The 22,131-nt window shown below is 56.4% G+C and overlaps 1 protein-coding gene across 2 annotated transcripts in view; it reads left to right on the forward strand.

Annotated features, from left to right (window-relative positions):
- The first annotated feature begins 1,817 nt into the window (after positions 1–1,817).
- Positions 1,818–22,131, forward strand: part of MN1 (MN1 proto-oncogene, transcriptional regulator) — a 44,962-nt gene continuing 24,648 nt past the window's right edge. Inside the window, exons 1-2 of one of the 2 annotated variants that reach the window (XM_053902220.1) lie at positions 1,818–6,245; positions 9,369–9,479. In XM_053902220.1, the coding sequence (XP_053758195.1) occupies positions 2,444–6,245; positions 9,369–9,457 (3,891 nt within the window). In that variant the 5' untranslated portion in view covers positions 1,818–2,443 and the 3' untranslated portion in view covers positions 9,458–9,479. Of the gene's footprint in view, positions 6,246–9,368; positions 9,480–22,131 lie in introns of those variants that run through there. The other variant, XM_053902219.1, reaches the window with a different exon arrangement.

Here is a 22,131-nt window from a genome sequence, read left to right on the forward strand (position 1 = left end):
TCCCCTTCTCCTAAGAATGCTGGTCTGCTAGCGAAATCGCCTGGCGCTATTTTATGGCAAGGGAAATTACAGGCCTTCTCCCCCTTCCTCCCTGACGCGCACTTTAGGGAGGAAAACACACACACACACACACACACACAGGCACACAGAATAAACACCTTCCCTACCCTCCATCCCCTCTAACTCCCAACTTCTAATTGCAAGATAGATTTCAGCCTCAGTGGGGATCAGGAAGATCTAAACATTTTAACTAAGATTATTGGGATAAATATTTCATAAAGAGCAGGGCAGATATTAAATTACTCTTATTGATTTTAGTATCACAACCCAATTCCGTTCTTTGGCCTCTTCAGTTTAATTGATCTCTTAAGGAGGCCAACCTCGCGCCCGCAGAGGGCCTGGGCCTTGGCCCGGGTGTCCGGGGTAGGATGCTCCAGCGGGTCGGTGCACCTTTTGCGCGCGGGTCTTCTTTCTGGCTCTGCGATCATCCGAGGTGCACCCCCCCCCCCCCCCCCCGCTCCACACTCCCCCCACAAGTGGCCAAGCGGTTAAGGCTCCCCTGGGCGGAAGCCGGCGACCGAGAACGGGGAACCCCGGGCAGGGAACAATTGTGCGCGCCCTAGTGAGGAGGAGTGAGCAAGCGCCCGGGTCTTTCGAGGAGAGCCCTAACTTCGGGATCCCCCGTCTGCTTTCACCTCCAGGAAAATCCGAGGGCCGGCTAACTTGGGTGCCACTAGTAGGCAGACAGCGGTGGAGAACCGAGGGTTCGCCCCGGGGCTGAAGCGCAGCTGACTCTTAGCGACTTTCCGTGCTCAGTCCGAGAGCTTTGCTTGGCGACCCCATTGTCTAAGCGCCCCGCACCGCTTACCGCCCACCTCCCCGCCCCCTGCCCAACCCGCAGGTCTCGCTTCAGTTAGGGGTGGGGAGTTGGGAACTGTGTGAGTGGGCAGGGGGGCGAACAAAGCCAAGCTCCCGCCATTCTCCGCCGGCGCCCTCTCCACCCCGATGCGCCAGGAGGCCAGGGCGCGCCCCCCAGCGCACTGGCGCCGGACCCCGAGGCAAAACCCGAGCGGGGTACTCCGGAGCTGGCGAAGTGCGGGTTCATGGCGGGGGCCTCAGCAGCCAGCAACCAGGACCACCTTAAGAGCGAGCCCCGCCCCGGGACCGGAGCTCGGGCTGCGCTGATTGGTGCAAATGTAATGGCTGAAATTGATTGCTGAAATGCAAAACTTGTTGCTGCTTCTCCCGGCGCTGGGCGAGAGGCAGACACCGAGAGGGGAGCCGAGACCCTCGGAACGCCCCACGCAGAGCCCCCCCCGCCAGCCAGGAGAGGGGTGCACGGACCCCCCCAGGATTGCCCCCGCCCCCCCATTCCGGGCTCGTAGAGCGTAGCCGGAACGCCTCAGCCCGCTCGCCCAGCGTGGCCCCCCAACCCGCGTACGCCCCCCTCCTCGGGTCCGAGGGGGACTCGCGAAGCACCTCGGAGCGGAGGCACGGAACCCGAGACTCGGAGCGACCCAACCTCTCGTCTCGCTGCCCGCCCGCGCCTGGAACCGGGCGCGGAGACCCCTTCGAACTCAGAGACCGAATAGAAGAGGACAAGAAGCGGCAGGCGGCGGACGTGGCCGCGAAGCGGCGCGCCGGGGTGCAGAGCACCCGCCGCGGAGCAGGGGGAACCGCGCCTTCCCTCAAACCTCGGCTCGGACCCCGGGCGCCCTCCGCCTCCCCAGCCCCGCTTCGCCCTCGGCTCAGGGCCCGCACCCGTGATGCCGAGCCGAGCGTCCGGCCCTCCGACCCGCTGAAGAAACAGTAGCAGCTTGCTCGGGGCCGACGGAGACTGTGCGAGCGGATCGTGCTCGGCGGAGGCTTGGGCTGCGGAGCGCGGGGACTCCGGGGGGCGGGGGGGCGGGGAGGGACTGCTCTGTCCATGCCCGGGCGCCAGCCACGGCTTTGAAGGGTCTCCTCGCTCGGCCCCTTAGCAGCTCCGCCACGGACTCCAGGAGGCTTCGGGAGACGTCCTGGGGCTTCCCACCCGACCCCGATCGGACTTAAGAAGGTGATCGCTCCGCTCTCCCTTCCTCCTTCCCGCCTCCTTCCCCCCCACTTAACTTTTTGTCTCCACTCGCCCGCAGCTCCGTCCCCTCCGCGCAAACCCACCCGCGTCTGTGCCAACTGCCGGGGCATGGGTCCCCCAGCACGGCTCCTGGAGGCCTCGCGGCACTGCAAGATGTGAGAGGCCCGGGTCCGGCAGAGCCAGAGCTTCGGGAGAGGAGCTGATAGCCCCCAGCCTCCACACGCAAGCGAGGTGGCCGTGCGCCCTGCGCCCCCGCGGTGCTGAGCGTCCCGGAGCGCCCAACCCTGGGCCGGAACGTTTAGCTGGCCGGAGGCGCGCCGCGGAGAGCAGGCTGTCATGCCCTATTGATCCCCCCGCCCCCCGCCAAGTATGTTTGGGCTGGACCAATTCGAGCCCCAGATCAACAGCAGGAACGCTGGCCAGGGCGAAAGGAACTTTAACGAGGCCGGACTAAGCATGAATGCCCACTTCAAGGCCCCGGCTTTCCACGCGGGGGGACCCCCTGGCCCCGTGGACCCTGCCATGAGCGCGCTGGGCGAGCCCCCGATCTTGAGCATGAACATGGAGCCTTACGGCTTCCACGCGCGTGGTCACTCGGAGTTGCACGCGGGGGGGCTGCAGGCACAGCCGGTGCACGGATTCTTTGGAGGCCAGCAGCCGCACCACGGCCACCCGGGAGGCCACCACCCCCATCAACATCACCCCCACTTTGGGGGCAACTTCGGCGGTCCGGACCCAGGGGCCTCATGCCTGCACGGGGGTCGCCTACTTGGCTACGGGGGCGCCGCCGCCGGCCTGGGCAGCCAGCCGCCCTTCGCTGAGGGTTATGACCACATGGCGGAGAGCCAGGGGCCCGAGAGCTTCGGCCCGCAGAGACCCGGGAACCTCCCGGACTTCCACAGTTCGGGCGCCTCGGGCCATGCGGTGCCTGCCCCATGCTTGCCGCTGGACCAGAGCCCTAACCGAGCCGCCTCCTTTCACGGCCTGCCCGCCTCCAGCGGCTCCGATTCCCACAGTCTGGAGCCCCGAAGGGTGGCGAACCAAGGAGCCGTCGACTCGCTGGAATACAATTACCCTGGCGAGGCGCCCTCGGGACATTTCGACATGTTTTCGCCCTCCGATTCCGAAGGGCAGCTGCCTCATTATGCGGCGGGTCGCCAGGTTCCCGGGGGCTCCTTCCCCGGTGCCTCGGCCATGCCCAGAGCTGCAGGCATGGTGGGCTTGTCCAAAATGCACGCCCAGCAGCAGCAGCAGCAGCAGCAGCAACAGCAGCAGCAGCAGCAGCAACAGCAGCAGCAGCAGCAGCAGCAGCAACAACAGCAGCAGCAGCAGCAGCAACAGCAGCAGCACGGCGTGTTCTTCGAGAGATTCGGCGGGGCCCGCAAGATGCCGGTGGGTTTGGAGCCGGGAGTAGGCTCCAGGCACCCGTTAATGCAGCCTCCCCAGCAGGCCCCGCCACCCCCTCAGCAGCAGCCCCCGCAGCAGCCGCAGCAGCCTCCGCCGCCGCCGCCGCAGCAGCCGCCGCCACCCGGGCTTCTGGTCCGACAAAATTCGTGCCCGCCGGCGCTCCCGCGGCCCCAGCAGGGCGAGGCGGGCACGCCCAGCGGCGGCCTGCAGGACGGGGGCCCCATGCTGCCCAGTCAGCACGCACAGTTCGAGTATCCCATCCACCGGCTGGAGAACCGGAGCATGCACCCTTATTCGGAGCCTGTGTTCAACATGCAGCACCCCCCTCCCCAGCAGGCGCCCAACCAGCGGCTGCAGCATTTCGACGCGCCCCCCTACATGAACGTGGCCAAGAGGCCGCGCTTTGACTTCCCGGGCAGCGCGGGAGTGGACCGCTGTGCTTCGTGGAACGGCAGCATGCCCAACGGCGCTTTGGACAACCACCTCTCGCCCTCCGCCTATTCGGGCCTCCCTGGCGAGTTCACGCCGCCCGTGCCCGACAGCTTTCCCTCAGGGCCACCCCTGCAGCATCCGGCCCCGGACCACCAGTCCCTGCAGCAGCAGCAACAGCAGCAGCAACAGCAGCAGCAGCAGCAACAGCAGCAGCGCCAAAACGCGGCCCTCATGATTAAGCAGATGGCGTCGCGGAATCAGCAGCAGCGGCTGCGCCAGCCGAACCTGGCTCAGCTAGGCCACCCCGGGGACGTGGGCCAGGGCGGCCTGGTACACAGTGGCCCGGTGGGCGGCTTGGCCCAGCCGAACTTTGAGCGCGAAAGCGCGGGCGCGGCGCGCCTGGGCACTTTCGAGCAGCAGGCGCCTCACTTGGCGCAGGAGAGCGCGTGGTTCCCAGGTCCGCACCCGCCGCCGGGTGACCTGCTGCCCCGCAGGCTGGGCGGCTCTGGCCTGCCGGCTGACTGCGGCCCGCACGACCCCGGCCTGGCGCCGCCCCCTCCCCCCGGCGGCTCCGGAGTGCTGTTCCGTGGCCCTCTGCAGGAGCCGCTGAGGATGCCCGGAGAGGGCCACGTGCCCGCGCTGCCCTCCCCCGGCCTGCAGTTCGGGGGCAGCCTGGCCGGCCTGGGCCAACTGCAGTCGCCCGGGGCTGGGGTGGGACTGCCCAGCGCTCCCTCCGAGCGCAGGCCCCCGCCGCCGGATTTCACAGCACCGGCGCTCGGGGGCCAGCCTGGCTTCCCGTTCAGCGCGGCGAACCGGCAGGCCACGCCGCACAGCGGCCCGGGCGTGAACTCGCCCCCGAGCGCGGGCGGGGGCGGGGGAGGCACGGGCGGCGGCAGCGGAGGGGGCGCCTACCCGCCGCAGCCCGATTTCCAGCCCAGCCAGCGCACCTCGGCCAGTAAGCTGGGCGCGCTGTCGCTGGGCTCCTTCAACAAGCCCAGCTCCAAGGACAACCTGTTCGGCCAGAGCTGCCTGGCCGCACTCTCCACCGCCTGCCAGAACATGATCGCCAGCCTCGGGGCCCCCAACCTCAACGTGACCTTCAACAAGAAGAACCCGCCCGAGGGCAAGAGGAAACTGAGCCAGAACGAGACCGACGGCGCGGCTGTGGCCGGCAACCCGGGCTCGGATTACTTCCCGGGGGGGACCACCCCTGGGGCCCCAGGGCCTGGAGGCCCGTCGGGGACTAGTAACGGTGGCTCCAAAGCCTCGGGGCCGCCCAACCCGCCCGCCCAGGGGGACGGCACGAGCCTCTCCCCGAACTACACCCTGGAATCAACATCCGGGAACGACGGCAAGCCGGTCCCCGGGGGCGGCGGCCGGGGACGGGGTCGAAGAAAAAGGGACAGTGGTCACGTGAGCCCGGGGACCTTCTTCGACAAGTACTCGGCCGCGCCAGACAGCGGGGGCGCGCCTGGGGTGAGCCCAGGGCAGCAGCAGGCGCCAGGCGCAGCCGTCGGGGGAAGCTCCACGAGCGAGGCTCGCGGGGCTCCTACGCCTCACGAGAAAGCGCTCACGTCGCCGTCGTGGGGGAAGGGGGCCGAGTTGCTCCTGGGGGACCAGTCGGACCTCATGGCTTCCCTGGACGGCGGGGCCAAGTCGGACGGGAGTTCCCCGCACGTGGGCGAGTTTGCCTCGGACGAGGTGAGCACGAGCTACGCCAACGAGGACGAGGTGTCGTCCAGCTCCGACAACCCCCCAGCCCTGGCCAAAGCGAGTAGGAGCCCCCTGGTGACAGGCTCGCCCAAACTCCCTCCCCGTGGGGTGGGCGCTGGGGAACACGGACCTAAGGCGCCCCCGCCCCCGCTCGGCCTGGGCATCATGTCTACCTCTACCTCCACCCCTGACAGCTACGGCGGGGGCGCGGGCCATCCCGGCACGCCGGGCCTGGAGCAGGTCCGGACCCCCACGAGCAGCAGCGGTGCGCCACCCCCCGACGAGATCCACCCCCTGGAGATCCTCCAGGCGCAGATCCAGCTACAGAGGCAGCAGTTCAGCATCTCTGAGGACCAGCCCCTGGGGCTCAAGGGTGGCAAGAAGGGGGAGTGCGCCGTTGGGTCCTCGGGCGCGCAGAATGGCGACAGCGAGCTGGGCAGCTGCTGCTCCGAGGCGGTCAAGAGCGCCATGAGCACCATCGACCTGGACTCCCTGATGGCAGAGCACAGCGCCACCTGGTACATGCCCGCTGACAAGGCCTTGGCGGACGGCGCGGACGACGACAAGACGCTGGCACCTTGGGAGAAGGCCAAACCCCAGAACCCCAACAGCAAAGAAGGTATATGCGCTTGTTCCCTCCTCGGCTCCCCCAGACCCGTCCCCACCCCCCACTGCAGGCCTCAGCCTCCGCCTTGAATGCTCCATCGAAGGGGACCATCCCTTGGGGCTGAGGAGGGCACAGGGCCCTCTTGGTGCCCAGCCTGGGGCTGGATACCCTTCCTTTGGGTACAGCAAGGGCTCTGTGGGCAGATACCCCACTTGCCCCTCCCCCCAACCTCCAGGCACTGCTGGGTAGATTCGAGGTACACACTCACATGGGGACTTAGATGGCAGCCCTTTGGGGATTATCTTAGAGTCCCTTCACCAACTTTTAGCTGAGCTGCTCGGTGGTGCTCAGGCCACTAGGCAGGCCCCTTTCCTTTCACACCAAGACCCCTCCTCACCCTCCTCATTTGGGCCGCTTCTACTTTGTAGGAATTGCGTGCCTCTCCCCTGCCCCTCCCCCCCCCCTTTCCTGGTAGGATACCTGGGAAGTTGTGTTAATAACTTCCCACCTTTTCCTAGTCACCCAGAGCCTCCAGCTTGAGGCTGTGTGTGCCAGCATCTTTAGGGGGGAAAAAAAGTTACCAGAGCTGGCATCAGCAGCATCACTCAGAGGCAACGCCTAATTTGACATTTGTTCCTAATGAATAGCTGTTTTGTCTCTTCTTAACTATTAGAGTTGCATTAGAAACCTGGAGACCTGTTTGGTGGTGGGAGGCAGGCCCGCTTTCCCTGGGCATCTCCTTGACATTTGGTTGGGGGGGGGTGCTGGGGCCGGGGTGGGGTCTGCTTGGCTCAGCCAGGGCATCATTTGTGTAGGGGGGATGTGGGTATATATTCTTAAGACACAAAGGACCCGCGTTTGTCAATATCTCTCCAGGCTTTGGTGACAGATGTCTGGTCCCAGCTCGTGTTTGCAATCTGAGCGCAGCCTCCCCACCAGGCACGGGGTTGGGGGGTGGGGTGGGGACTTTAAGGTGGGTGGGGTGGGGGTTAGTAAATGGACCTCCACTGCAGTTAAAGTACTAACAGGTTTGTTTTGTTTTGTTTTGTTTTGTTTTGAACCAAAAGAGGACCGGACTGCAGTAGATAACCATTTTGTTTTAATGAGGCCTCCCCCCACCCCCACAGATAATTGCTTCTTAAAATTAGGTAACATCCTCATTCCCTCTCCCCCCCATCTGCACTTTTTCTTTTAAGCCCCAGTTGCCTCTCCTGGGTTTCACCAGGCCCAATATTACTGTGGAGGCTGGGCCAGCCGCTGCCGATAGAACCCTCTGCCTTTAAAACCCGCGGCCCCAGATTCTTGCTCTCTCTTAGAGTTCTCTTCCTCGGTGTTGGTGTGCCTGGTCCTCCCGACCCTGGGTTTAAGGTGGCCGGCAGGTTTTAGGAGGGACAGGGGGAGGGGAAGCGCGTGCAGAGTTGGGTGGCTCGGGGAACCCGGGGCTTTCACCGCGCCGTCCCGGGGAGCTTTCCCGCTTAGGTTTTTCTAATTCATGAATGCGGCCTCGCGGCTTTTCTCTTTGTTCGCCTCCTGCCCAGCCCGGGACGCCGCTCTCTCATTTGAAGCTGGGTGTTTAGCATGCACAGCAGACGCTGAGGCTAGCATCAGCATTCTCCAGGCTTCTCCTAGGCAAGGCCATAAATTGGTTAGTTTGGGACCCTCCGCTTCTGCTCCTTGTTTCTTCCCCCCCTTCCTTTTTAAAATGGAGTTGGACACCGCACCCTGCATGCCCAGGGCCGCCTCCCCCACCCACCCCGTCTCTTTTATTTTCTTGTACACAACATCTCGATCCTACCTCCCGATGGATGGATCGATAGCTGGTTAGCACAAATCCCAGCCCCTGTCACTTCTACCTGGCTGGGCCTGGCTGCCCCTCCCCCTCCCCGTCCTCCCCTCCCCCCTCTCCCAGTAATTAAGAACATATTGGCCAAAATAGGGGTGAGAAAAGTTTTTTAAAAAACCCTGATTCTGAGAATTAAGTGAAGAAAAACCAGTAGCTGGTGGCCTTCGAGTCTTCTGAAGGGCCTCCAGTAGACCAGGAGAGAGGAATTGAGTGGTTTTAAGATTTTTTTTTTTAAGGTGTCACAGAGCCCTCTCTTCCCAGCCCAACTAATCTTCCTTTCCAGGAAAAAAAAAAAAAAAAGAAAAAAAAAAGAATGCGGGCTGTGCACGAAGAAATGTCACTAAAGATACGTTTTGTTTTGTTTGTTTCATTATCACAGTCAGAGGAGCGAAAATATTTTTTTGGAAACAGATGCTAGGCACTTTAGGGTTGATTTCCCCTGTAAGCTAACCGCAGCCCTCCCCTGCACGCAGAGGGGGACTTCCTTCAGGGACCGGCTGCGGGGCTGGCCTCCTTAGCAGCATAGGCAGGGACAGCCACTTGACCTCCTTTGTTTTCCACTCTGTGATGTGGGAAGGACAGTTTCCTAGATAAAGCCCCGAATTGAGGTCACTCGCAGCTTCTGCAGCCTTGGGGCTGCTAGTTAAGGCTTTATAAGGTATCTGCATCTGATTCCTGCTCCCTTACTGGTAGTAAATAAGGATGATTAAACTTTTCATTATGATAACACCCTGTAGCTCACAGAGCCTTCAACAGGCCCCCGAGTCCCCTGGCTGGAAATCAGAGTGAAGTGTGCCACTTCAAAATAGAGTCGAAGAAGAATTTTTAAAGTAAAACGTTCTGCTTCCCCTTAAACACATGCCTGTGGGCCCGTCAGCCGTGAGGCAGGGTGTCCGGCAGCTTTGAATGTACCTTCTGGAGGTTCCGGCCCCCAGCAAAGACCTTCCCTGCCACCCCCTCTCGGGCAAAACCCGTTTTGGTAATGATATTTTATTTTGTCACGCCGTAAAACACGCCAGTACTAATGTGATTAAATATTAACACCGTTTCTGAAATTCTTCGCTCCGATGACAAAATGCTCGTCGGTATTTAACGGAATGATCTGTGCTGGGATTGGAGAGAACGAATAAGTCTTCAGAACTGCACAAGCCGTGGAGTCAGTGGGACGTGCCCAGATTGTCTTATGGGGTCTAGATGTCCTTCAGAGGGGAGGGAACCCAAGTGGCCAGTTGTAGTTCTGGCAAAGTCCAGGCCAGGATCACGTGTGATTAGGATTTTTTTTTTTCTACCAGGTAAGCGAGCTTCTCCAAATGACGCTTCTCCCGACTTCTTCACCCGCCAAACAACTTTTATAATAATGAAACTCTGCATCTCATCTTGAGGTTCTGTTTGCACAAAGTTGGGGTGGGGGAAGGGTGAGGTTGTGCAGAGGGGCGGGGGGTGGGGGGAAGAGAAAAAAAGCCAGCTTGAGTTCGGGACCTATTCAGACATCTGTTATATCAGTGAGGATTACATGAATTTGAGACTAGTTTGCAACATCGTCTACCTATCCTTGTAATAGGTGTGTGGCTATTGGAGGAATTCCAAAACAGAGGAGGAGGAAAAAAAAAGCCCCGAGAGATTGCAGATAAAGGGAATTAAGTCTGAAAAAAGTACGTTCACCCCCTCCGGGCCCTGAAACGATTTTCAAAACTTGAATTAACCGTATTCTGTGATAAGTGTATCCCTGCCAAACTTCCACTCCGTGGCTTGCTCTCTGTCCTGAAATCCGGAGTCGTCTCGAAACGTTCCTTCACACACACTGAAATAGGAGAGGGCTCCATGTATGCTTGTGCATGCAATCCTGCCCTTTTTGGAAGTATGATCTTTTTACAGTGATGCGGGAGAAATTTTTGGAATTTCATGCTTCTCTCAGCGTGCCGGTCGGACAGCAGTAAGCAGGGCTGAGAAATAGTAGGCAGGCAGGATCTGGACACTGAGTTTTCTTAGACATGGAGCAGGCTGGGGCGGGGGGGAGGAGGGAGGTCCTAGGGCTGTTTCCTGAGTCGTTTCCCCCACTGCCCACAGCGTGGAGAGAATTTTTTAGGCTCACTCAGACTTGTTTTGGGAAGGCAAGGCTCCTTGCCTTCCCATTTCCCTGCGAAATCACCCAGCACGGGTTGCATGCCTTCATGTGACTTTTGCGCCTCCGGAAGATGTAACCCAAAACTTCGCAGGTGTTAATCAGGGGTAATGTAAACAGATAGGAGCCCCCTTTGTGCAGCTGACTTTCCAGCCAGCTTGCTCCCCGGCTAGTCCGGGACATTCTACTACTGTTCTTTGGTGCTTGTTTAATATTTCATGGCTGTAATAAACCTGTCTTCTTTGCCCGCCTCCCGACATAAAACCCCAACATAGCACACACATCTGCAATTATACATTTCTACTAAATATTAATAAAGGACAAGGATTTTTTTAAGGGTTTCAAGCTTATCGGTGTTGAACTTGTTGTGGTTTCCACCGCTGGGTTTTTCTGGCTGTTTTGATTTTAAATAGCCGCTGCCTTCTGATCTATACCAAAGACCTCTGTTCTTGTTCCATGTGTGTATCTGTACCTGTAAGTATATAAATGTATACGATTTTTGTAGATTGAAGGGTTTTCCTCAAGGATGGCTTTCTTTAATATAAATTCATTTAGATTTCTTGTGAGGCCCTTCAGACCGGAAGTAAGGGACTGTTGAAATGTACTTCTATTTTATTGAAGTTTCTAGGAAGGGAGCGAGGGCTGGTTAATCTAATATCTCTTTCTAGCAATGAAATTCTATGATTCCTGATACGATTTTGTTTGCCTGACAGAGGTATTTAAATTTCCACACAGAGTCTTAATAGGCCCTGAAAATCTTAATAGGTCCTGAAAAATAGATCCTGCCCTTGCCAAGAAGTTACTTGATACTCTCTGCTGATATAAAATATACATCTTTAATAAACAGTCCGGGAGGACCAGGTGAAATTAGAGGAGGGGAAATTCTTCCTACTCTGGCAGGACAAACTTGAGTGTGTCCTTGGGATTTTTCACAGGCTCTCCTGAACCCACTCCACGCTGGAAGATTTAGCAAAATCACCTTTTTCTCCGCTTGGCCGGCGATCACATAGGGTCGTGTTCTTTGCCCCGGGAGTGATCTGCTTTGCCAAAGGCATTCAGGAGATAAATACTCCTAGTAAGGAACACTGTATTTACCTCTGTTTGGTTATTTTTAGAGAATAAAAAGCTATAGCTTTTATGCCACAGGATCAAATGTCCGGGGACGGGGAGTGTGCGGGGGGCCAGTAGGCCTCGCAGCAAATTGCAGCATAAAACCCCAAACCTTCTGATGTCGGAGGGGACCTGGGTCTGTCCGGCGGGGATGGAGGGAGGGCAGGCCCTGTAACCAGTGGGTGTACCTATGTCCTTCCGTCTCTGTCCCCCTGTTTGTTCCAGCCAAATATTCAGTCTGGAGGGTCTGGAATAACGGGCTTCATCATTTTGATTCAAGTCGGGATTGTGACTTGCCGAGCGGTGTGTTTGTTTTAGGATGGTGTCTATTTTTAGGCCCGACTTGGGTGGACAGATTTGAGTGTGGGTTTTGATTGCTGGTGGTGGAGATGTTGGTATATACATGAGAGTGCGTGATTGAGAAGAGAGACATTTGGTGGAAAATTTTCAAGTTTCCTCACCTTCTCGGACACACGGAAGCCAAATGAAGTGGTCTGGGGGCCGGCTCGAAAGAGCGTGGCGAGGTGGGTGTCGGGTCTGGGCCTGCCTGTGGCCCATGAGAGGAAAGCAAGGCCCCGTGCAATTCAACATGTAAAGGAGCCCCCCCCCTTCCCCCACGCGCCCCCCCCCCCAGCACACGCACATATACATATGCATGGCCAAGTGTGTCTCCATCAAATCATCCAGCCACTCCAGTTTTCCCTTAATCTGCTTTCCCAAGGCAAGTGGACAAAGTTGCTAAACCTTCAGTCTCAATGGCGTCAGCTGACAGGTTCTGATTCTGTAAAGGACTGAATGAGCACAAGTCCTAAAAATAGACAGAGGATTTTGAAGATCCTAATTATGAAATCTCGGCCTCCCAGGCCTCCTGGGCTGTGGGTGACTTTGATCTGGAGTATTTCGGTAGCAGACGCACATCGCCCCTTGCTGGGTTGTGTGCGTGAGTGTGTGTGTGTGGAGGTGTCTGTCGGGCTGAGTTCAGCTAACCCCACTCTCCAGCCGGGAGACGAATCTTTGAATCAGTGCCCACCACCCACCCCCCTCCCCCTCCCAGTTGTGGGAAGCGGACGCTGCTTCTCATTTATGGAAATTCCTCTCCTTTATTGTAATCTTTTGGTACCAACGTGGAGGAGACGACGCCGGGCTTTCGAATTAGTCACGGCCTTGCCTTCGGGGACCCTCTGTGTCTTGATGCACGACGGCTCAGCTGACCGTCCCCAACTCCACGCCACGCGGGCCCTGAGGAACTGCAGGGGACCCAAAGGAAGAGATGATTTGGGGACCCCGGCACATTTTGCCCGATTGGGTTGCCCAGCGAGGAGGTGGCCCTGATCGTGTTCTGCCGCCTTGCCACGGCGTGACAGCAGGCAGGGACACACGGCCTCAACAGGGCAACCGGTTACCTCAGGGTGTGAGTGAGGAGGGACGGTTGAGGGACGGCATTCTCACAGGGTACAATCCTTACAGGACGCCGAGGCCCGCTTTGTCTGCTGGCCTGCATTTTAATCAGCGGCCTCCAAGGTTTGGGAAGCAGATGAAGGGTCTGCTCCCAACATGGTGTTTGCCGAGAAAGGACACGGGAGAGGAAGCAGGGAAGGAACTGCTACGGGTCCCCCCTCCCCCGTACCTTGAAATCTGAGGGGCTCTTTTGGGTTCTTGATGGCTTTGAGCTTTGGTCCGACGAGGCCACATTGGACTGGCAGCGCCCCCTCCCCCCCCCGGCTCCCGTACCTACTGAGTGGGGGTCCGTCCTAGCTATGGCGTCCCAAATTCTCATTCTCCCTCTTGGCTGAGAAAACAGGTAGGTTTTCATAATCACCGCTTCCTTGCAAAGCTGGATCCGAGGGAGAACTTTATAGCGATCATGTGCGTAATCCTTTCACGATTTATCCATCATCGTACGGACCCAAATGCCCTTTTAAACATAAAAGCAATTGAGTTTAACAGTTTGGAGGTCTGAGTGTATTCGCAGTAACCGATTGGCTCTCTCTGAAGGCGCACCTGATGTGGAATAGATTTGTCCCCCAAAAGGGGAAGACCCTCAACGAACACCCTAACACAGGCTCACCTTGTGACCAAGCAGGTTGGTGGTGTTCTGCCCTTTAAAGCTCAGCGGTCCAGAGACCTCAGCCTAATGGCTGGTGGGATCCACTGGCCGACCCTGAAGCCTCGGTCTCTGTCTCCTTTCCCACCTTCTCCCTCTCTGTGCAAGATCTTGGGCTCCTCGTGAAATGTTTGGCCCTGGGATCCCCAACCTTTCAGCGGCCCCTGGCTTTCGGGGTTGCAGGCTGACTTATCTGTGCCAGGGTTTGGTTTTGCCTTAGGAAATGTGCCAGAGAGTGGTTCAGGGAGACAGGGAGACCCTTTGGCAGAGACCTATTTGGGGCCCATTGCTGTGGACTTCTTTGGGAAGTCGAGTGCTTTAAAGACCGCCCCCCTCCTCCTCACCGCCACCGCCCCGGGAGGGAGGGAACCAGGTCTTGCTTTTATCCTGCATGTCTCACAAAAACAAAAAACAAAAACCAAAAAAACCCCCAAATGATCTCCACGGTTAGTCAGAAATAGACGGTGATTGTCAGACTTTGGAGGAAGCGTGGACTAACTTTGGTACTGAGGCACTCGGTGGCCCCTGTCTCCCCCATTTCCCCCTGCCGGCAGCCGGTCTGGTGAGAACCGAGTGGCTCGTAGATTGTAGATCGATTCTGAGGATTTAAAATTAGGTTTCCCTTTTTCTCGCTGGTAATAATTTAACAAGTGTCGGGGCACCAAGATTTAATTTGATCATAAAGGTTGGGTCCAAAGGGTCTCTGGGCCAACACGGGCTCGGGCCTTTCTGACGCAGCTGGCTTTGCATGGCGTGCCCCGGAGTTGAGCGAGGGCCCCAGTGTGGTGTCCCTGCTTGTATTTGGGAGCTCCTGGAACGTGAGGTGACAGTTAATGAGTGAACCCCTCCACACACACTTGCACACACATGCGCACGGGCACACACACACACACACATGCACACACACATATCCATTGCTCCCTGTGCTTCCAGTCATCCAGGGCAGGGTAGGGTGTCAAAAAGATAGGACCCTTTTCAGTTACCGTGGAGCAGTGTTTTCAAACGCCCTTGGATCTTGGAACACAAGCATTGTCGAATGATTGGCAACGACCACCAGGAGTAAAATACTTCTGAGGGACCATCTTATGATCAGAGAGGGGGCGGGGAGTCCGAAGAATACATAGCCTGCTTTGAAATCTCCTAAGCTCAGCCTTCCTGCGAAAGCGAGGGTTGGTTGGGAACTCACAGAGAAGTAAGTGGGTGCTGCCCTGTCTGCGTGGGCTGTCGGAAGGGTCCTTTTGCAAATGTTAGGACCCGAGAGGCCTGATATGTATATCCTTGCTCTCTTTGCCTAGGAGTTGGAAGGCGAGAGAAAAACATCCCTCGGTGGGAAGCCTGGATGGAGGTTGGGGTGCGGTTGATTTTCTCAGAGAGGGTAGTTAGACGGGTGGGTGGAGCGGGGAGAAGTGGGTCCGTATGAGTCGAAATGTTATTTACCGATACTTGGGATTCAGGAGTGGAGAATAATTTGTCAGTGTGGAAGTCATTCCCAGAACACTTCCTGGGTGAGTCTGGGGGTGACTGAATTGCTTGGGGGCTGTCGTTGGCCATCACGAAAGCACACAAAGTTCCTGCTTTGAGCCTCCACATGGACCCAGATTTTGGGGGAGAATCTAGATGTGGAGGGATCCAGCACGGGACTGGTGACCGAAATGGTGGGTCTCTTAGCAATCAGAGCCCGGTTTTGGTTAGGGAGTGGCTGAGGCAGGCGCATGGGGGTGGGGGGCAGAGGACGAAGACCCAGACGGACACTGGGTGGGTCAAGCCCTTGTAAAGTGCCTGTGGCCACCTTCTGCAGAGGAGTTGACCCCATGTGGCCCCCTACAGATGCACGGAGTTTCGCAGAGGGGCCTGGACCTTTCCATTAAAGAGGGACGATGGGGGTGGGGAAAAAGGAGTGACCTCTCCCCTGGTGACCCCATAAGGTGACCACTGAGGCTTTCGTCCCAGCACCCAACCCCTTTGGGGATAACCTTGCCTTTCACAGACCTCGCAGGCAGGCCCCAACTGCCTGGAAACGCAGGCAGTGTCCTCCTACACAATGTATATTTTTTTCCTTTTTCTGAATGGTAGGCAAAAAGGGAAGGCAAGTCAGTTGATGAATTCAGCAAGAGGAAGATTTCCCTGACTCCAGATAAGCCAAGTGGGGAAAGGAGCCGCGGAGATTCGGGTCTCCTTTTTCTTCCTCTTCCGGAGGGAGACCCACGGTCCAGCCATCAGCAGCCTTTAATGCTTTTGTAGCAAGGCCTAATAGGCTCAAAACAAATTGACCATTTTCATCCCCTGCAATGTAACTTTTGGTGGTTGTTTAGTATTTGAGGGAACGGAGGCTGTAGACCAAAATTTGGCTTTTTTAAACACGAGCAATTTCACGATCCTTATGCCGTGACTATTTCTAAATTGTCTGGGCATAAAGCTTTGGATGCCTTTTGCCGGTTTCTGCTTGTGCACACACACACACACACACACGCACACACACAGGCCTGAGAAGTCTTAATAAGAAATGAACAAATACATGGTTTTTTTCCCCCCAAGAAGAAGCTCATACAAAGTTTTGGCTCCTTTCAGTTTTAAGTAGAGGCTTACTGATCTCCGTGTGGTCAATTTTTGCCGAATTTGTAATCCTGTCAGGCCTCCGGGAGAGGCATGATTAATTTACTTGTATGTTTCACTATTTTGGGTCGGTTTAGTTAATAAGCATTTATTTTGTGCTCAGTGTGGAAAGCATTTTGCTGGGATTATAATTGTGGGTGCGCGTGCGCGGGGGCCCTGCTCCCCAAGACGGAGCAGAGACCCCCGGTTGCAATTCCCATCACCTCCCCAGGATAGGAAGAGAGGGCGAGTGGCCCCTTCAGCCATCACTTGTGGGGTGGTGGGGAGCGGAGGGAGAAAAAGCCCAGTTGTCCAGCAAACCCAGCCTCCCAGAGCCTTGGAGACACGGGTTTCTTCCTGGTGCCTTGGTCCCTGGAAAGTTTTCGAGCATTACTTCTGTTAATTGCCTGGGAGCTGAGTCCTGCCATGGAGAAGACTGACGAATCGTAAACCTTTTTGGAGCGCCCTCCATGCTGCTTCCTTGACAAATGGAGCTGCTGGGGGTGTGCGCGCGCGTAACTTTTCGAGAAATGCATGGCTTGACTTCCAAAGAAGGAAGAAAAAGTATGCATGAGTCTCAAAAGCTGGGACAAGGCAAAACAGAGCCAAACAGCCCTCAGCTTTGACCTTTCTGATCACTTGAGTCTCAGAACGGGAGCGTGTGTCCTCTTGATGGTGAGGGCTCTTCGGCAGGGCGGCTCGGGGTACCCCCCCCCCCCCCCCTTCCTCCCTGGGCTCCCCACAGCCTTCCCGGCTCTCTGCTTCCAGATGATGGGTTAAAATTCCACTTCCATTGTTATTTGTTTTTTAAAAGACGGGTTTCGGCCATCACAGTTTTAGAGCGAATGATTTCCTGCCCCCCCCCGCCCGCCCCCCCCAAGACCCCATTTGCTTAATTCCTTGTACATCGGTTTCCACCGAGGGCCTTGTCTTTGTGGAACGAGGGCAGGACAGGAGTATTTTCGGCGTGGAGCCAGCCCGAAATGAACCTGAGTCACCGAGGAAACAGGCATTTGGAGAGATGAGGATACAATTTCTTTTTTTATGTGGGCCCGTTAAAGTCTAATGGACATTGGTGTCTGGCCTTAAATTTGGAGAGGGTCTTTATCTAACCCTTAAAACTAGAGTCGTTTCCTGTAGTTACGACACCCCAGGCTAGACCACTAAATCTTCCAGAAGCTCATCTGGAAGATGGTGGTGGGAGGGGGTGGGAGGGATGGAGGGGCACACCTGTTACCTGTATCAGCTATAATTATGCCATTTCTGGACTCCTGGTTTGAAAGGAAGAATTTATGGACCCAGCAAAGCCGGAAGAGAGCGGCCCGAGGCGTTCTGGCTCCTGGCAGTGAAATCACAGCCACCGCCCTGCCACCCCCCAGCTCCGTGCCCATCACAGTCCCTACATCTCTTTAATGAATTAATTTAGCTCCCCGACATTTGGTATTAAGTAAGTAGCTATTTTGGGAATCCAAGAAAGAAAGAACTGGAAGACTTTTTTTTTTTTTTAACTGTTTGGAAAAAAGAAAAAGTATTGCATTTTGAAGTTGGAGACGCCTGAACATCCAGGCACGCTGGTGTGGAGCAGGACACGTTTGGTGGGACGTGGCAGGACGTGGCAAAGAGGACTGGCCCCGTCCCTGCTCTGTTTTGCTTTGCTACGGAGGGTTTTTTTTTCCGTTGTTAAGAACGAAGGAGGCCACAACCCCCAAACTCCATGCATTTTGTTTGGAAGCATTGTTTAGATTACTCTCGCTTTTCAAATTGAGAGGAACTTAGTTTAATGGGAAAATAGCAGTATTACTCTCTTGGCGTGTTTGCTTTAGCGTTTAAAAATAGTTTGTTTTCATATCCTGAATTTCATCCTTTCCTTGTTTGCTCGTCTGATGGAAACCCGTGAGAGTGTGTGCGTGTGTGTGCGTGTGCGTGTGTGTGCGTGTGTGTGCGTGACACCAGCACACACATCTCTACACACGCAGCCACGCAAATGGTTGCAATCGTGCAGCCAAAGACCCGTTGCGATTTTACAGCTGCCTAAAGGGACCCGGAGCATTTGCTTTTAACTTAAACCATCTTGTCCCCTCTCTCCCCCACCGGTACCCCACTCCTAACCACCGCCCCCCGCCCTCAGTCTCCCTCAGCAATATTTATTTCTTCCTTAAAAAGGGACTGCCAGGCCTGTTTGCTAAGGTCCCTGTTGGAATAGATTTTCAGGGGTTATGTATCAAATGTGTTTGAGGGGGATTTCAGCCCTCAGCCTGGTCGTCCCAGTACTAATGGTAGCAGGGACCTATTAGAGAGAGGCAAAGAATATTGTAAATGGCTTATGCAGAAAAACCATTTAGATAAAAATGCAATTTTCCCTTCTGCATAGAGTGCAAAGAATTAATAGCACATTCTTTCTAAATGGGTATTTTTATATTATATTTTCCTCCTAATGAAATTCTTTTCCCAAACAGGGGTATGTTTCATTTTAAACTTTAGAGTAAAATTGATCTGTTTTTAAGCCTGCAAAGAAACTGGTGTCCCGGATTTCAGGAGGCCCCTTCCCTGCTCCCCCTGCACCCAGGATTTTTTGAAGTTAGGTCATGCAGGAGGATGGAGAGAAATGGTGATTCTGTCACAAGGAGAAGGGCTGGGTTTGCTCACATTTTTTTTTTTTCCTTCCTTCTTCCTGGGGTGGGTTTTGGGGGGCGGTGTTTGGTGGTTTCCACAAGTACGGAAACTGGTCTTGAAATTCGAGCTGTTCGTGCCGGGCACCCCTCGCCCCCTTAGTGCCCTCCCCCCCTCCTCCCCTCCCCTGGGGAAGTTCCCCAGCATCCTGTCTCCCTGACTGGCAGGTGCCCACTCTCTGCTCCCCAGTATGTGGGGGCTGTGCGAGGGGATGCTCTTAGCCCCTGAGCACACGCTGAGGAGGGGTCCTGTGGGCCAGCTCTCTGCCAGGGCCTGTGTGGCCGTTTTGGGGGTGGAGTGAAAATTCAGACCTTCTTAGAAGGCCTGCTTCATGCATTCCAGCAGAAGCTTGCGGCGGCCTCGTTGCGGAAAGTCTTTGAGAGCTTATGGTTCTGGCTGCCATCGGCTGGTGTCTGCTGACCCAGTTTTTCCTGCCCGGGTGTGCATATGTGGAGATACTGTGTGGACTTGTGTTGGCAACTTAGACGTGCGGTGTCACCATAGGTGAACATCTTAAAACACACGCGTGTAGTTTTCACTGTTGAAACAGCGCTGAGGGGGCGCCTGGGTGGCTCGGTCGGTTGAGCATCCGACACTCGATTTGGGCGCACGGTTCCGTGGGTTCGAGCCCCGCATCGTGCCCTGCGTGGACAGTGCGGAGCCTGCATGGGGTTCTGCCTCTCCCTGGCTCTCTCTCTCTCTCTCTCTCTCTCTCAAAATAAATAAGCTTAACAAAATAATAAAAAAAGAAACAGCGCTAAGGGAAACATTGAGGTAAAATTTTAGACCGGGGAAAGGACTTCTTCCAGTTTTGGGCCCCTTCTCCCAGCCTTTGCCAGCTGAGATAGCCAAGGCCCAGAGAGGGCAAGCAACCTGGCCATGGTCACACAGCACAGCTGCAGAATAAGGATTGGACTACAGCTAACCCTTGGCCTTGGCCTTGCCTTACTAGCTCTTGACCTCCTGATTTTGCCTGGCTAGGCCTTGTGTCGACTAGGGCTGGGGACCTCTGAAACCGGAAGTCTCTAGAACTTCTGTAGACAGCACTGTGACACATATTCCCGATGACAGCCACGCTTACTCCCTTTCCTCTTACGGAGGTAGGTGTCGTTTAGGAGACAATTCCTGACCTTGGGGAAGCCGCAGGAGCACTGGATCCCGCCAGACGAGCGGTCTGGGTCTCGGGCCTGGGGCTTTGACCCTTCTGAGCTGTGTGACCGTAGCCACCTTTCGCTGCTTTTAGCTTGGTTTCCTCCGAACATTGAGCAAAGCGAAAAAAGTAGTCCCTACCTTCTAGAAGTGTTGTGTGAGCTAAATCAGACGATTTTAGCTGAATAAGGCAAAATAGGGTGATGATAATGATGTGGTTAGGAACACAGGCTCTGGAGCCCGACTCCCTGGGTTCAAACTCCAGCAGCTCCCATTTCCTGGCTGTGTGACCTTGGTAGGCTGCTTAACCTCTCTGTGCCTCTGTTTCCTAATGGGCGAAAGGGGACACCAATCATTCCTATCTCACGGGGCTGGGAGATTCGGCGAGTTAATATATACACGAGCAGATACGCAGAAGACTGCCTGTCACAAAGGAGGCACTGTGCCAGCACACGGCTTTTATGGACCGCCTACTGTATGCCAGATGTTTCATATGCACGATGCTTGGATGTCCAGCTTGGTGTTGCCGCTGTGGTTTTTGTCCCATCTTGGGGACGAGACGACGAAGTCACAGAGAGGCCGTGTGTGTGACTTGCCCTCTGCCATCAAGTGGTGCAGGCTGGAGGGCACCCAGCCCCGGCTGTGCATCTGGCGCTTAGCACGGGGCCGGCCCCTGGGAACGTGCTCAGTAAATGTTGCGGGGTCCTCGGGCACGGCTGGGCTGGGACTCCCTGCTCCCGCAGCCACGATCTCGGGCCTCGTTGCCGGACCCTCTCCTTGTGTGGGGCGGTCAGACCCCCGTGGACCGCGGTGGGCTGGTCCCCGCCTGGTGCGGTCAGCCGCGGTCAGGCACGGGCTGCTGGCGGTAGGAGAGCAGCGCTGTGGTATTTTTCTTCCTCCTGACGGCTCTCCCCGGGCGCTGAAGGAACAGTTCCCTGATATGCGTGAGTAATGGTCAGCCTTCTCATTGAAGGAATTCATGAGATGAGCCGGTCCCCGGCCTCCGAGCACTTTGCCAGGAGCCTGCGCCAGCCATAAACAATTTGAGAGCCGGCGATAAAATATTAAACCCTTGTGTCTGGCACCTCAGGTGGGGACTCGGGAGCCTGGCAGACTTGGGCTGAATAGAGAGAGAGATAGAGAGAGAGAGAGAGAGCGAGTGAAAGCGAGGGTGCGAGAGCTGGCTGTCGAGGCCTGAGTTCGAATCCCAGACCCGCTGCTGGTGCGCGGCGTGACCTCGGGCAGGCGGTTTGCCTCTGTGAGCCTCAGTTTCCTCACCTGGCACACGTGTGTAATCCCTTTGCCCCTCTATTAAGATGGTTGCTGTGGGGGTCAATGAGCCCTGTGCCCTGCGGGGACGGTGAGCAGCGGGGGCGGGGGGTACGTTGGTGAGACCAAAGGCTTTGGAATCAACTGGAGGGGAGTCACTCTCTGTTCCCACATTGGTCAGGTCACGGCGCCTCCCCCAGCCTCAGTGGCCTCGGCTATATGCTGGGGAGAGGAAGACACCTCCCTCAGGAGTCTGGCCGTGCTCCTCACCTGGGGATGATGTGACACCCGCTCCCCTACCCCCCATTGCTTGGCAATGTCTGGAGATGTTTCTGGTTGTCACAACTGCAGAGAGGGAAGCCGTTACTGGCATTTAGTGGGTAGAAGTCGGGGCTGTTGCTAAATATCCTACGATGTGCAGGTCCCTGCCCCAGTCCTCTCCGGAGAAGAATTACCAAGCCCCAAATGTCAAATGTGCCGGTGCGGAGAAACCCTGAACCATGCTGAGTGAGGGATTGGGAGGGTGGAGGGCTGGGGTTCAAAATAATCAACACATGATAGCCAGGTCTGGATTCCTTTTTTTTTTTTTTTAATGTTTATTTATTTATTTTGAGAGAGAGAGAGCAGGGGAGGGGCAGAGAGAGAGAGGGAGAGGATCCCAATCAGGCTCCATGCCGTCAGCACAGAGCTGGACGCGGGGCTTGACCTCACAAAGTGTGAGATCATGACCTGAGCCGAAGTCAGGAGTCAGAGGCTTTACCGACTGGGCCACCCAGGCGCCCCTGGCCTAGTCTGAATTCAAAAGCCCCTGGCATGTGTATTTATTCAACACACGTGAATGAAACACTTAGCCTGTGGTAACACTGTCCTAGGTGCTGGGATGCAGCCAGGGGCCAGGCGGACCATTCTAGGAGAGTGGACAGACGGACGGACACACAGCGAAACAGGCAGAATGATACAGCGGGCAGGACTGGGTATGGAGACTTAAGAGAAGGGGGCGTGCACGAGAGTTTCTAGGCTGGGCCACCAGGGATGCCTC

The sequence above is a fragment of the Panthera pardus genome, unplaced genomic scaffold, assembly GCF_024362965.1.
Source record: "Panthera pardus isolate Hobbes unplaced genomic scaffold, ASM2436296v1 HiC_scaffold_15, whole genome shotgun sequence".
Classification (NCBI taxonomy): domain Eukaryota; kingdom Metazoa; phylum Chordata; class Mammalia; order Carnivora; family Felidae; genus Panthera; species Panthera pardus.